Consider the following 15,283-nt stretch of genomic DNA (forward strand, 5'->3'; position numbering starts at 1 on the left):
CCTTCTAGAACTAACACCCAAAAAAGATGTCCTCTTCATCATAGGGGATTGGAATGCTAAAGTAGGAAGTCAAGGAATCACCAGGATAACAGGCAAGCATGGCCTTGGTGTACAAAATGAAGCAGGACAAAGGCTAGTAAGAGTTTTGCCAAGAGAACACGATGGTCATAGCAAACACTCTTTTCCAACAGCACAAGAGGCGATTCTACACATGGACATCACCAGATGGTCAATATCGAAATCAGATTGATTAGGTACTTTGCAGCCAAAGATGGACAAGCTCTATACAGTCAGTAAAAACAAGACCTGGAGCTGACTGTGGCTCAGATCATGAGCTTCTTATTGCAAAATTTTGGCTTAAATTGAAGAATGTAGGGAAAATCACTAAACCATTCAGGTATGACTGAAATCATATCCCTTATGAACATACAATGGAGGTGATGAAGAGATTTAAGGGATGAGACCTGATAGACAGAGTGCCTGAGGAACTATGGACAGAGGTCCGTAGCATTGTTCAGGAGGCAGCAACTAAATCCATCCCAAAGAAAAAGAAATGCAAGAAAGCAAAGTGGCTGTCTGAGGAGGCTTTACAAGTAGCTGAGGAAAGAAGGGAAGCGGAAAGCAAGGGAGAAAGGGGAAGATATATCCAACTGAATGCAGAGTTCCAGAGAATAGTAAGGAGAGACAAGAAGGCCTTCTTAAATGAACAATGCAAAGAAATAGAGGAAAAGAATAGAATGGGAAAGACTAGAGATCTTTTCAAGAAAATCAGAGATATCAAGGGAACATTTTGTGCAAAGACAGGCATGATAAAGGACAAAGAAGGCAGGGACTAACGGAAGCAGATGAGATTAAGAAGAGGTGGAAAGAATACACAGAAGAACTATACAGGAAAGATCTTAATGTACCTGATAGCCACGATAGTGCAGTCACTGAACCAAGAACTACTGGAAGTACAAGCTGGGTTTCGAAGAGGCAGAGGAACTAGAGATCAAATCACCAACATTCGCTGGATCATGGAGAAAGCAAGAGAATTCCAGAAAAACATCTATTTCTGCTTCATTGACTACACTAAAGCCTTTGATTGTGTGGATCACAACAAACTGTGGCAAATTCTGAAAGAGATGGGAGTACCAGACCACCTTACCTGTCTCCTGAGAAACCTGTACGAGAGTCAAGAAGCAACAGTAAGAACCAGACATGGAACAACTGATTGGTTCAAAATTGGGAAAGGAGTACGACAAGGCTGCATATTGTTGCCCTGCTTATTTAACTTATATGCAGAGTACATCGTGAGATACGCCGGGTTGGATGAATCACAGGTCGGAATTAAGATTGCCGGGAGATTATCAACAACCTCTGATATGCAGATGACACCACCCTAATGGCAGAAAGCGAAGAGGATCTAAAGAGCCTCTTGTTGAGGGTGAAACCAGCAAAAGCTGGTCTGAAACTCAATGTTAAAAAAACTAAGATAATGGCATCTGGCCCCATCACTTCCTGGCATATAGAAGGGGAGGACATGGAAGCAGTGACAGATTTTATTTTCTTGGGCTCCAAGATCACCGCAGACGGTGACTGTAGCCATGAAATTAAAAGACACTTGCTCCTTGGGAGGAAAGCTATGGCAAACCTAGACAGCATAGTAAGAAGCAGAGACATCACCTTGCCGACAAAGGTTCGTATAATCAAAGCTATGGTTTTCCCAGTAGTAATGTATGGCTGTGAGAGCTGGACTATAAGGAAGGCTGAGAGCCAAAGAATTGATGTTTCGAACTGTGGTGCTGGAGAAGACTCTTCCGAGTCCCCTGGACTGAAAGGAGGTCAAATCAGTCAATCCTAAAGGAAATCAACCCTGAGTGCTCATTGGAAGGACAGATACTGAAGCTGAAGCTCAAATATTTTGGCCACCTAGTGCAAAGAGAAAAGTCACTGGAAAAGACCCTGATGCTGGGAAAGATTGAAGGCAAAAGGAGAAGGGGACGGCAGAGGATGAGATGGCTAGATAGCATCACCGATGCAGTGAATATGAACTTGAGCGGACTCTGGGAGAGAGCGGAGGACAGGAAGGCCTGGTGTGCTATGGTCCATGGGGTCACGAAGAGTCGGACACGACTTAACGACTGAACAACGATGGCTCAGACAGTTTCTCGTCAGTGTCAGTTTAAAATGTGTTCATTTTTAAGTCCGTTCTGTCTTATTTCTGTGTTAATTTGTGATTTTAAAAATTGCACAGAAGTTAATATTTAAATATGCACTTTTGAATGTATTTTCTCATAAAATTTCTATATTTTCTCCAAAAATACAGATTTCTACACATTTCATCCTAAAATGTGCATTTTTATGAGCATTTTTGGTAGCTGCATAGCAAAATTCAGAGAAGAAAATCCAAAAGATAAATGCATTCTGATTCACACAGTAGTCCAGGAGGTGTGGATCAGGTTGGTTTACTTTGAAATGCAGACCATACAAAGATAATGAGCATCCCTCCTTGAAACCAAAAGGGTCTGTTTAGGATATTTATATCCCACCTCTGCTCACATCTAAAATCATATACTGTACAAGGAATATCAAAATCAGTGCCCATTGGCACAGAAATATATAAGTAAGATAACTCATAATTGAGCCTCAGCCCTATAACCAAATGCTTTTACAGTCTCTCCTGAATACTAGGAGGTACATGCTCAAACAAATCTCCTGTATGAGGTCTATCTATAACTAGTTTTAGTTCATTTATTTTAAACACATGAGGAGAAAGACTACTTGGTTTAAAACCTACCAGAATACTTCATATTATCTTTGCAAAGTTATATACATTTTATGAAAAATACTTTCTATTGTAAGTTTATATATCATACATTTTCACTTTGGAAATTTATATCAGAGGTAGCACACTGACTTGGTTCAATTTAACTATAGTGCTTTAGCAAACAATTCCCAGTATGCTTCGAAGTCTGATCATGTTTCTACTGTACCTGCAACAATTACAGAAAAGTTGCTAGTCTGTTAATGTTCATTAACAAGGCATAACAAAATATGATGAAATGTCAACCTGAAATACATGTCCTGTAGCTTTAAGCTTTGGTTTTTCAGTCTCCTCAGTCAGTGAAGCAGCTGAAACGGTTTCTTCCACATCACATTTGGCACGCGACTTGGCAAAATCTTCATAAAGCTGAACCTATAAAAATGGGAGGAATATATGCTTAATAAAGCATTGTTAACTTCAAATTTCCTTCAACAATATCTACCCTCTCAAAATAGAAATCTACTCCCACCTTAATCTCAGCAGCCAAGGACTACTATTGTACTCTTTTATACATGGCCATTTCAGGATTAAGCCATTGCTTTTCTTCTTTGCAAAGAATATAGAACTACTACTTTCTTCTCAGCATAAGCACAAAGCAAGGCAATTGCTGCTTGAAGAAGGCACTCTACTCAACCATTTTGGCCCAGGGAGACAAAAGTTGTTGCTCCACACCAGATGAGCATGAACTGTGACCTTAGTTTTTATTCCCCTAGGGATCTCAAAGGATTTTAAACTAAATGTAGCTACCAAGCCCTACCTGTACATCCATGGACTGCTCCAATATTAGTGCTTAACTGCTATTGCAAACACATCAGAAGGCAAATTATTGACAGTATGCAAAGTGTAAACTATGGTACAAGTCAAATGCTACTGCAATAATCCAGGAAAAAAAAAAAAGGATGGATCCAGTGTTTCACCCCAACAGGGGTAGCACCCCAAATGGAGTTCTGTTCAGAACACTCCCACTGGTGGAAGTGGGGAGGCAATTTCTGCCAATTTCCCACTGTTCTGGATATTCTCCCAACCCCCGCAGAGCAGATTCTTGGGGGGAATCAAGGAAAATTGTGTCCTCCTCCATTTCGCCAGTAGAAATGCTCTGCTGGATCAGAGGCCTCCAGCAGATGGAAAGAGTCCTTCCATTCATGGGAGACAAAATGCTGGATCCAACTCAAATGTTTTGAGTCTGAGAAGTTATGGACAACTAGTCTGTGAGCATGCTATGCTTTTATGTTGGATTCAAACCCAGCAATATTTTCCAAGTAGGACCATTAAAAAACCCCAATAATATTCCGGTTTAGAACAAGTCTAAAATTTGAGGAATCCACAATTAGCTTTTTTGTTGTTTAGTAATGCTAATGTAATGCAAATCAAGGAACTTGCCTGTAGAGGACTAAGGATGCAGTAATAGTCTTGAATAATTTTTGGTGGAAGATCTTGTAGCACATCTTCTTTCATTCTTCTCAACAAAAATGGCAGGACTTGTCTGTGCAATGCTTCCATAGCAAGTACACCTGCAAATGCACACAACAGAAAAAGTGCATGTATTAGTGAAGCCATTAATATGAACAAGATTCTTCTGGTGTCATATACTGGCACATCAAGAGCAAAACATGAAGTCCTCCAACCGCAATACTGCTTTATTAAGAAATGAGAATTTGTTTCTTACCTGCTTCCTGTTCTCGACTGGAGCTCCGAGCATCCCTACTTGCTAATATAGGTTTGCCATAGCGAGCTGCAAATTGGCGCTCAGTACCCAAAAATCCTGGCATAAGGAAGTCAAACAGCGACCACAGCTCTAAGACGTTGTTCTGAACACAGGATAAACATTCATTAGAAAAACCGTAATCACAACAAACTAGACCAGTTCTAATGAATTTACTGCATGATACCGGAGTAGCGTCATGACTGTCTGTCCCATTCCACTGCAAGCACCTCTCCCATCTCTAAGTCCGATAGATGCCCTGGCATGTATGTCGTGTCTGCTTAAGACCTACTTTATGTTAGATAAAAAATCTAACATACATAAGCTCAAACTGTCCAATCAATTTCCCATGTAACGGCTGACCATCAAGTGCATGGTTTGGACCCTCAAGACATTGTATTTTTCACTACTTTAAAGAGATGCACATGTATGGATATCTAGCAGCCCCAGAGATGCTCGTGGCAGATGGCTGTGATCCCACTCCCCCACCAAATGCACCTCGTCAGAACTGGCCTTTTTTTTTTTTTAACAAGTTTTAAGAAATCTTTCACTGCCACCTCTAGCCCCTTTCAACAGAGAGACGTGGATTACCTGAATTGGCGTCCCAGAGAGTATTATCCTATAATTGGCAGTCAATTGCTTTATCGCTTTTGACAGTTTTGTTTTTCCATTTTTTATGACATGGCCTTCATCAAGAATACAGTAGTTAAATTTAATATTTCTAGGAAAGAAAACACAACAAATCAACTTTAAACAGTTGTAAAGCATAGGATATATTAAAAGGAACAGAAAGAACAATTGCTCTTACCTGAAGAAATCAATGTCATTTCTTACAACATCATAGGAAGCTACAATTAGGTTGTGTCTTTTTACATGGTGTTGTAGCCTTAAGAAGACAAAGTATAAACAAATTAGGTCTTTAAATACTGTACAGAAACCAAACACAACCATCTCTATAGAAATATTTTTAGGTAGATGAGTAATTTCAGTACTTCTCAAATAATCCCAAAAGGAGGACACATAATTTCAAGCCACACCTTAAAACAGGCTTCTACAATGTATTGCTTACCTTGCCCTTTCTGTGGGAGGGCCAGTGTAGTGCAAAGGATTCAGATATTCTTTGGAACAAAATTTGCCCACCTCATCCACCCAATGGCCTGTAAGTGTGGGAGGGCATACCACCAAGGATGGGAGTGGAACACTATCAGCCATTTTAGTCCTTGCATATTCTTGGGCCCTTGGAAAATAAAACCACATTACAGGATATGTTTTATACTGAGAAAATGCTGAAGTAAGATTGACCCACAATCATTGTGTAGGCTACCTGAGACAGTGATCTCCTGCAAGAATACAGATGGACTGCAGGGTTTTTCCTAAGCCCATATCATCACAGAGGATACCATGAAGCTTGTATTTGTTGAGAAAAGCCAGCCAATTTACACCTTCCTGTAAATGGAAAGGGAAAACACTCCTTAGAGCAGGGGGAAAGGAATGTAACTTAGGCCTCTCTTGTTTAAACACACATTTATATATCGCCTTTCAGTTCTTAGAAGGGCCCTGATTGTCATTTACAACAGTTTAAATATCTTTACCATTTTTTTTAAATGGAGAACATAACGGAAGCTAATAAAAAGCTAATAAAATTAATCTGACAATAGAAAACATTAAAGTATACTAAATGCCCAACGGAAGAAGAATGTCTTAACTTCCTGCCTAAAACAAAACACAACAGAAGGTAGGTACAGACCAATTTGTACCTACCTTGGAGTAGAATTCCCCAGTTGGGCACCACCATCAAAAAAGCCTTCTCTCCCATCCCCACCAACCACACTTCTCTTGCCAGTGGAACACCACTTGGAGGAGAAAGAGTCTACTAGGAATAAAGCTAAGTCTTCTCCTCCCAATTGGGACGCACACTTTAATGTTAATACTAAACCACGGCATAAATACGCCAACAGTCAAAATATGGATCAGAGCCCTGAATTTGAAAAATACTTCAAAATGATGCTACCGTGCGCTTCTCCTTAAAATGCCTTCTGTGCTAGAAAACATGTCACTCAGTGCTGGTGCTAGCACACAAAAATGTATTTCCACCCCTGCTCATCCATTTCTTGATTAATCTCAGCAATCTTATTAGGTACTTTTATTGATCAGTAGAGCCAATATAACTTTAGCTACATTCTCTATTTTCAGGTAGGTATTTAATGAGAAAATAGGTTAAGGTTCTCAAATCTAAATCATGGCTAAAAACGAGCACAGAACACTACAAACCGGGCACTTTTTCATCATGTGAGAAGGTTACATAAAACAAATTTTTAAATAATGATCAGATAAACTATCCAAATCTAGAAAAAAGGACCTCAAATGTGAAAAGAGTGTGAGTGAGTGTGAGTGTGAGTGTGTGTGTGTGTGTGTGTGTGTGTGAGAGAGAGAGAGAGAGAGAGAGAGAGAGAGGAGGAAAGTGAGAACTTCCAGTAAGAACTTACCTGCTGATATTTCCTGAGTTCTGCTTTAATTGGTACTGGAATTTTATAGTTCTCTAGTTTTTTCCCATCCAATAATTGTTCCAGAAAATGGCGCTCCTTAGCTTTAATTTTGATTAAGTCTTCAGACATATCTGGTGGGTCTGGAATGCCAGCCTGAAACAAGAAAAAGTAAAATGCAGTTCAGGATTTCCCCAGAAGATTCTTTTAATTCATATATCAATTCTACCAGTATCTTCTACTAAAAAAGCATTCTGAAATATTCATTAATGGTTTCTTGATATTTCAGTGTTATTTATGATCTTGGAAATAATTTCAGTGTTCGCAATGCACAAAATACATATTTATTAAGAGCCTAGAAAAGTTATAGGATGAAGCATAAATGAAAGGATGCATTTATAACTGAAAGAGAGTAATCAATTCAAGTACCATCTTAAGATCATAAAAATCTGATTTTAAGCAAATGAGAAAATTTCTCACACATTTCTAACACAAACCACACAAACGTTTCACTTCTTCAGGAAAATCTTTTTTGTTTTTTTTCCCCTTCAAGAATGGGTGCTAGAAGCTAAATAAAGTAATGCCTAAAGACTACCCCTTTCTAGAATTATATCCCAATACATTTTTTTTACAAGCTTCACTTTCTTAAATACTTGGTTCCCTAGCTATTGCAAGCTTCTTTTCGAAAAACTCTAGGCTGGTTAAGACCATACTTTTGCAACAGGGTTTTAGAATCCAACAGGCCAAAACTCATGTTTGTCTACTGGCAAATCTTAATGCACAGGAACACCCCTCTAGTAAGAAATGCTTACCAAGACCTGCAGGTGCAATGCTGTTCAGGGCTTTGTAAGATAATACCAGCATCTTAAAGTATTCTAGGAAACTGCTAAGAGGTTCAGACAATATAGCTTCTGCAAAACAGCCCTACTCCTGTCAGAAGGCAGGTTGCTGCACTGTGCCCCAAGGAGAACACATTGCAGCAGTCTGCCCTGGAGATCAAACTAGCCCTACCAAGAATTTGTGACCACAACGAAAGGTACATGCCTGTATAGTTCTTCAGCTAGAAGATAGGAGGACAGAATTTTCCCAAAGAAGGGCTCAGATATAGTATCTCATTAATATTCATAATTTATTAATGAAGAATCTTGTTTATAGGCTTTACAGTGAAAACGTAATGCATTACTTGATACTGATACTATCATCTAACTTTACATCCACCCTTGCTATATTTGTTACATTAAAAAAAACACATACTACTATTTTAACACATTATTTATGTTTATGTTAAATAATAGAGGAATATCATTTTGGAGCAATTTGGAAGAATTGTATTTTGGCCATTTTGCAAACTTGCCCTCATCTTAAAAACCCAAAATTCTTGATGGCTACAATGTGAGTTAAATGCTGGCTAACCCTTGCTCTTAAAGGTTACTGCAATATTTAAATTATTCAGTGAAGATTAGTAAGTTCTAACTTCCAGTGAAGGGCACCACATGAAAAATAAGAGTACTGAAACATAAAAGCAAATATTTACTGCCTGACGAGTGACATAGACTCAAATGAATTCTCTACTTGACCAGAAAGAAGTAGTAGTATGAATAAAACAGGATACAAATCTGGCACCATCCAGTCTAATCCTCCTTTAAAACCAGTACACCTTCTAGTGACTTCAGCTGGAATTGCATCTACATTGCTAACGTTTCTGGTACAGATTTTCTGAAAGCATTAATGTAGTTAGCTCAATCTCACTGTTATTTAAACAGAACCCAAGTTGAAAACTTACTCAACCGTTCAAGACGTATCCCTCAACCTAACACCATCCATCTGTTTGAGGAGGAGTAAGATCCTCATAAACAATTATGTGTATTCCATAGCTCTGTATGCTTTGGATCACAGATTCTCAAAGCGATATTGAAACTAGTTCTAAAAGGAGTGTTTCCCCCTTCCCTTCATCCCCACTCTCTTGCCTGGATCCCATTCAGATCAAGCACACTCTGAGTTCAATATCGGAAAGCTGCTCTGTCCAGATGGAGCGGGTGGGTGAGTGGACCATACAGGGCCAGGATGTAGAGAAGAGGTACAGAACCAAAGGACAGGAACTGAGCATATCCTTCCTCTAGTTACTTGCAGAGCTTCCACTTGTCCAGACCCTGAGCAAATATGTTCCACAGAACAAGTTGACATGCCTGTACCCACTACCAGCTGCTGCTGGACTTCCAAGCACAGCAGACCCTTCTTGAATCTTAGCAATCACTGTTCCACAGGTTCAAGCATCCAGGAAGTAGAGAAGACAGAATATACATCAGCCAGGAGAGGACTTTGGACTTACCTCAAGAGGCATTAGCCTAATTAGTGTTGCAAAGCACTGAGTGGCCATGAAGCGTACGCTGTCTGTCTGATCGCTCATTCTGCCCAGAACTGGGACCACGAGAAGAACTATGTAGGGAATAATTCCAACATCTAGCTGCTCCATTACAGCTGGATTAGTAATTAAGGACCATTTTGCCAGGTTCAGAGGCATTTCTAATATACTAATAACAATTCTGGCTTATTTTGGGTTTATAACATGGCTCCCCCTCTAATTCCAAAAGGATCTAAAATCATAAATGCATCTAAACAGGAATGATTAAATTATATAGGCTTGGATCTTAATTTCTATGAGCAGAGTTCCGCTCAAGAAGCAGGGCTTTCTTGCCTCCCCCTTCCTGCTGCACCCCCTGAAATGGTACTCAGGAGGACTACGGTACCTTCTGTAAGGGTGTGGGATGGGGCCATTGGCAGAAAATCAGGGATACCTGCACAAGTGTAGGTACCTTCTGCTCATACTATGGTACATTTGGACCTAAGCCATAATTACCTAAGAAAGACATATGTGCGAGATTTAGGATGCAACTAGCCCAACTAAAAACAGAATTTGTGACCAGTGAACACTTCAATATTTTCTGTATTATTTATCCACACATTCCCTCTCTTACAGGTCACAGGGTACATAAAAAACCTTCCAGCTCAGCTCTGCTTACTAAGAAAATGGATTAAAATGGCAACAAGGTGGAATTTTAATGGTTTATAATATATTGTGCAGTATTAATCTTAATGGAGAACAAGCTTGATTTTAAGAGGAAAAAGATTGGAGCTACTTTGGAATTAGGACAAGAAATCCCACTATTGGCCTTTCAACTACCAGAGAAAGGGTTATATTGCACAGATGAAGCATGTGGTTGTATGCAAGCAGCACAGAGAAAGCTAAATAAAAGTTACATTAGGCTTATAATACCCACTAGACTGAATCTCTAACTTCCAGGTCAATGTGGTGTAGTAGTAGCCTGTTTGACTTCTACCAAGGAGAGCTGGGATTAAATTCCCACTCAGCCTTTTGCCCACTGCCACATCTCAGTCTAACATACTGGTCACAGTTCTTCAGCGTAAAATATGATACACACATCCATATGTATATGGCTTTGATTCAGAGCTGGCAGAAGAACAGGATTCAAATGTAACAAAATCAATGGCTTGGTTCGCACATAACGAAAAGCCACCATGGGTGAATTTCCTTGTGGGGTTTTGTTGTTGCAGTGGTAGCCGTAATTTTGAATATTCGGGGCATGGCTGGGCATGCCATAGCTTTTCGTTACGTGCAAACCTAGTGAGGGTGGGTTGTTGGGGTGGTTGACAAGCCACACGCAACCCTAGAACAGCCCATGGTTTTTGGGTGACTTGTCAACCACCCCAACAACACACCCTCGCCAGGTTCACATGTAACAAGAAGCATAAGTGCCCATGGCACACCCAAATACTCAAAATGGTGTCTGTCACCACAAAGAGAAGCTCCATGGCAAATTCACCTACGGTAGCTTCTCATTACTTACTTACTTATTTATTTATTATTTATTTCATTTCTATACCGCCCAATAGCCGAAGCTCTTTATGACTTGTGAACTTGTGACTAGGTCAGTATGTATTTCTATCCACCGAGTTCTCATAAGCCCTTTTATAACGCTGCAGCTTTTATAATGCTGAAGATATTCCTTTGCTGCTTTGCTTTTCCCCTCATCTGCACAAATTCCCTCCTTCATCCCCACAAGCACTAATAGGTATTTCACTTCAGCTTACTTCTCTTCTACCATACACTTTTAGATTATTTATCCCTTTTATCCATCAGGAGTGCAAGGCTGCACATCTCCCTTCTCCACCCCTCTGGTTTTAGTCAACCGCAACACTCTATCCAGTGTACTACATGAGACACTGGATATTAGGGCTGTGCACAGAAAAAATATTTGCCTTGAAACCTGCTTTGACTCAGTGTACTTGGAATGACTTTGCACATTAGCTCAGTTCCAAGGTAGAGCCTCGCCTCGCTTTCTGAGGCCTTAAGTGTCTTCCTTACTGTTGATTTCCCCATTATAGTGTAACATCTATACCTTTTTATTTTTTGGCAGAGCTGGATGAAATTTGCAGGCACAGTATCACCTTCTGAGGGGATGAAGCATGCTAAATGTCAAACAATAGATACAGGGGGATTGTGCTAAGCACCTTTAAAGTTTAAAGCCCTTTGTAGTAGTTGTAGTACTCCACTGACACAATTATTACAGTTAACGAGTTCTCAATTGAAATACTTCCTTTAATGTGCATTAGTGCTCAAGGAATTCAAGGCACACTGGCACTGCAGTTTAACATGTCATATTGATGCATTGCAGCTGAGAGCTTAAAATTTACTTTAATCTAGTCACCTGTAGTCTTGTACTAAGCCTGCAGCCACCCAGGCTCATTCTGAGTGGTTTTATTTCCCTTCTGTTTTCTCTGAATAGAACAGAACTCTAGGCCTTTCTTGTTCCTGATGCATCTTGCAAGCACTAGCTTTTCTCCTTGCCATTCAGCTGCTACTTTGCCCAAGTACAGCCACAGCAACTGCTACTACCACTACTCTCATGCATACTCTAACCATCCCATTGCCTCTTGACACCAAATACAATTAATTCACTGCTCTCCACCCAGCTCCAAGTTTGAAGGAAGGAAGGATGACTGGATTGTCCCTGCAGTTGCTGCACTGTGTTTCAGAGATGACAGCGGGGGCTCATAAGCCCAGCACAATTGTGGGGATGATCCCTGCCTCCTTTTCTAGGGCTAAAGCTTCTTTTGACACATTGTTTCTGATGCATTTGGAGCTCCAATGAGAAGCTCTAGCCTCTCATCCCAGCTCAGAGTGGGATTCCACCAGAGTGCCATTCCACCTCTCCACTTCCTAGGCACCTCTGGCTGAAACCTTTCTGCTAACCATGGAGTTCAAGTTCAAGAGGGGCATAGAGATTGTCCCCACACAACTGTAAGGATGAACTGTGCCCCTGGCACCCACTACCCAACTCCACAGATGGGAGGAAGACTGGAGACAGTAATCCCTTCAGAGGATGACTGTCTTACTTGCTACTTCAGAGTAGCAAGTAAGCATGGCAAGGGGAAATGTGGACCCCTGTTGTTGTCTCGTCACATAACATACTGCTAATGTTACACTGCTTAGAATTATTCAGATAACTGCTGGTATTCAAACATCCACATGTAGACTTCTACTTGTGCACCAGGACATTTCAGCCTACCCCGACACCAAGGCTGCTCACGAAGGCCAGGGGATCTCCAGCGTGGCTTCCAGCATAGCACAATCTTGGCCAAATGAATTAGCTGATGAACTATTTTTAAAAAATATCAAATGAAATTGGAATCATATTAAGCCAGCTAGATAACAACGCAGATGATCTTCCCAACTAGTGGAGCAAGATGTTTCCGTGATGTCGTAACAGAAACCTTGAGAATATGCTCAACTGTAAGCTACAGAACATACTCTCATGTATTTGTCAAGGAAGGGACAGCCTCTGATCACCAGTATCAGTGTTACTGGGTATAGTACTCTTTCTAGAAAACTTCTCTATGCAGTAGCAAAGCACTACCAGATGTAATTCTGGGCAAGATGGGAGGCACTGGACTGAAGCTCAAACAATTCTTGTGCATTTTCATAAAGTTCTTTCTGCTACCAAGCCTGGAATCAAATAATCACACATACTATGCTAGTCAGAAGCAAAGAACTCTAGTCCAATACAATCCTGGAGAAGCATTTAACATTTTTTTTTACCCCCAGGTTTCACAAAGCTTATGAAATGATTCCACTAAACCATATATTAGGAGAGTATTTGGTAGTTAAGGAAGGTAACACATGAGTAATTCTCCTTAAGAATTAGGAAAGGATACAGGCAAGAGCTTCAATGGCACCCTCTTGCTTTGTACTGTCATCTATTGCTCCCAGCCAAGGAAGAACCTTTTCCAAGAAAATGTGAATGGTTTCTATAGTAGCTATTTTGCTCATTACACCTACACAACGAGCAGCCATGTGTCTCACTGCAGTGCTGGGGTGTTGAAGGCACATAGAAAGATAAGGCAAGTGCTGTATCAACTGTAAAAAGAAACAATATATCAGTTTTTATAAATATACTGGGTACTATTTAAGAGACTGTTTTAGTTCATTAAAATAGCGTGACCTGCAAAATTCAAAAATACTTTATTATATTATTAATATAATATATTAGAGGTATGATGCCTCTAATCTACTTGCACCTGGAAACAAATACAGGAGAAAAATGAGTAAAGTCAGTGTGTATTTCAGAACACAAGTGAAAAAGAACATATTAGGTATTCAGCAGCTTAAAAGTTTTGGCTCTTATTTCTAAAGACAGTCATCACTTAATAAATACTTTCCTCCCAGTAAAAAAAAAACAAAACCAGCCAAAATATTTGTATTGTCATTTCTTATACTACTGAAAATCAGTTTTAAAATAGCTTCTAGAAGTAATTTGCATCTTTTAAAGCACAGATGTTACAGCAATGCTGAGAACTATGCAACTAGCCAGTGCCCCATTTTGAAAAAATAATAGCCATTTAAACACTGGGGTTTTAACTTACATAATTTATTGTCATTGCAGACTGCAGTTATAAACATTTCTCCTACTTTAGGAAATGTGTAAAGACAAAGATCATATGCTCGATCATACAGCCAATTTAAAACACCCACATTTGTAATAGCAATTGTGTTAGAAGTTACATTCAAAACAATATAATTACCAAAGGGTGAAGTTGAACATCCATAGAAGCTGCAGTTGTTTCAAAAACCTGCAGAGAGTTCACCAGTTCCTGAGCTGGACCATCCCCTTTTTCCAAGAGTGGTTTTCGATCTATTAGAGGAAATACCCCATATCAGAGAACTTTAAAAACTGAACTTATAAATACCCCATACCCTAAGACATATACATACCAAAGCTGTTTATATCAATATTGTTCCTTAAAGAACCAACCATAGCATCCCAGAGATGTGGCAAGCCCACTGCCATTTCACCACCAAAATGTTTGGCAATAGTGGATAAAGCAAATTCTGCTCCTCTCCTTTGAACAACATAGGGCTTCTGAGCCTACAATGTAATAGGAGGGACAATAAAAGGGTTATGATGCAAAATAAAATACATTTCCATCTATCTATCTCGCCAGAATAAATTAGGGGGCTGTCCTACACTCTCTGCATATCAAGCTGGTAATAGAAAGCTACAACCCATAATACATCAAAGACTATCCAAAGTAAAAGTAGCAAGGTTTAGGAGCAATAACTGCCAATGATCAACCAGCAAATTCAGAGCAGACTATAACTATAAAACACTTCTCTCCAGAATCACAACCAAAAGAGACAAATATGATATAAACAAGGATTAGATTGGTGACTAAGACTATTACTTGTTCATATGTTTTAACAAACACATAGCTGTACTAACCTACAGAACTAGCTAAATTTATCCAAAGTCAAAATGAGATTCACAAAACAGCTTTAAGGACCAGTTTATTCACGTATGTTCATCATTGATGGCTTGCAAACAGAACACAACTAGATAGAACTTCATATCACATTACCACCTCAGATCACAGTGCTTTTTTATTTTTTTTAATGAAGCTAATTAACAGTTACCAGTCATCAAGTGTGTGATTCAGCCATCAGGTTTAAAAGGAACCAGGAACAGGCTCTAGAAAGATGAGCTGCCAGAACATTATTCTCCCCCACCACTTTTCTAATGCTCTTTTAAAATTGATCCTACAAGTGGAAGGAATCGACACAAATATATGCAACTGCCACATTTTCCCTTCTACCATGAGATAGGGAAAGAATGGGCAGAAAGCAAGCTAAACCAGCATACAGAGAAACTTCTCTCTCGATTCATTTTTTAAAGGAGAGACAGTAGGGGGTAGTTATGGGTAAGGAAAGGATGCAAT

At 39.7% G+C, this 15,283-nt stretch overlaps 1 protein-coding gene across 2 annotated transcripts in view; it reads right to left on the reverse strand.

The window, feature by feature from the left end:
* BTAF1 (B-TFIID TATA-box binding protein associated factor 1) overlaps nt 1-15,283 on the reverse strand; it is an 88,551-nt gene that overhangs the window by 17,594 nt on the left and 55,674 nt on the right. For both annotated transcript variants that reach the window (XR_014789430.1, XM_084845900.1), the window contains exons 22-33: nt 14,283-14,436; nt 14,093-14,202; nt 13,226-13,427; nt 9,321-9,469; nt 6,995-7,147; nt 5,833-5,954; nt 5,578-5,745; nt 5,317-5,394; nt 5,100-5,229; nt 4,473-4,614; nt 4,187-4,317; nt 3,053-3,178 (exon numbers count right to left, since the gene is read on the reverse strand). Coding sequence is in view for 1 of the 2 variants with exons in the window: in XM_084845900.1 (XP_084702026.1) it covers nt 3,053-3,178; nt 4,187-4,317; nt 4,473-4,614; nt 5,100-5,229; nt 5,317-5,394; nt 5,578-5,745; nt 5,833-5,954; nt 6,995-7,147; nt 9,321-9,469; nt 13,226-13,427; nt 14,093-14,202; nt 14,283-14,436 (1,665 nt within the window). In the remaining variant the exon portion in view is untranslated. The remainder of the gene's footprint in view (nt 1-3,052; nt 3,179-4,186; nt 4,318-4,472; nt 4,615-5,099; nt 5,230-5,316; nt 5,395-5,577; nt 5,746-5,832; nt 5,955-6,994; nt 7,148-9,320; nt 9,470-13,225; nt 13,428-14,092; nt 14,203-14,282; nt 14,437-15,283) is intronic.

The sequence above is a fragment of the Heloderma suspectum genome, chromosome 3, assembly GCF_057233095.1.
Source record: "Heloderma suspectum isolate Gila_16-S chromosome 3, 16-S_ref, whole genome shotgun sequence".
In the NCBI taxonomy this organism is placed as follows: domain Eukaryota; kingdom Metazoa; phylum Chordata; class Lepidosauria; order Squamata; family Helodermatidae; genus Heloderma; species Heloderma suspectum.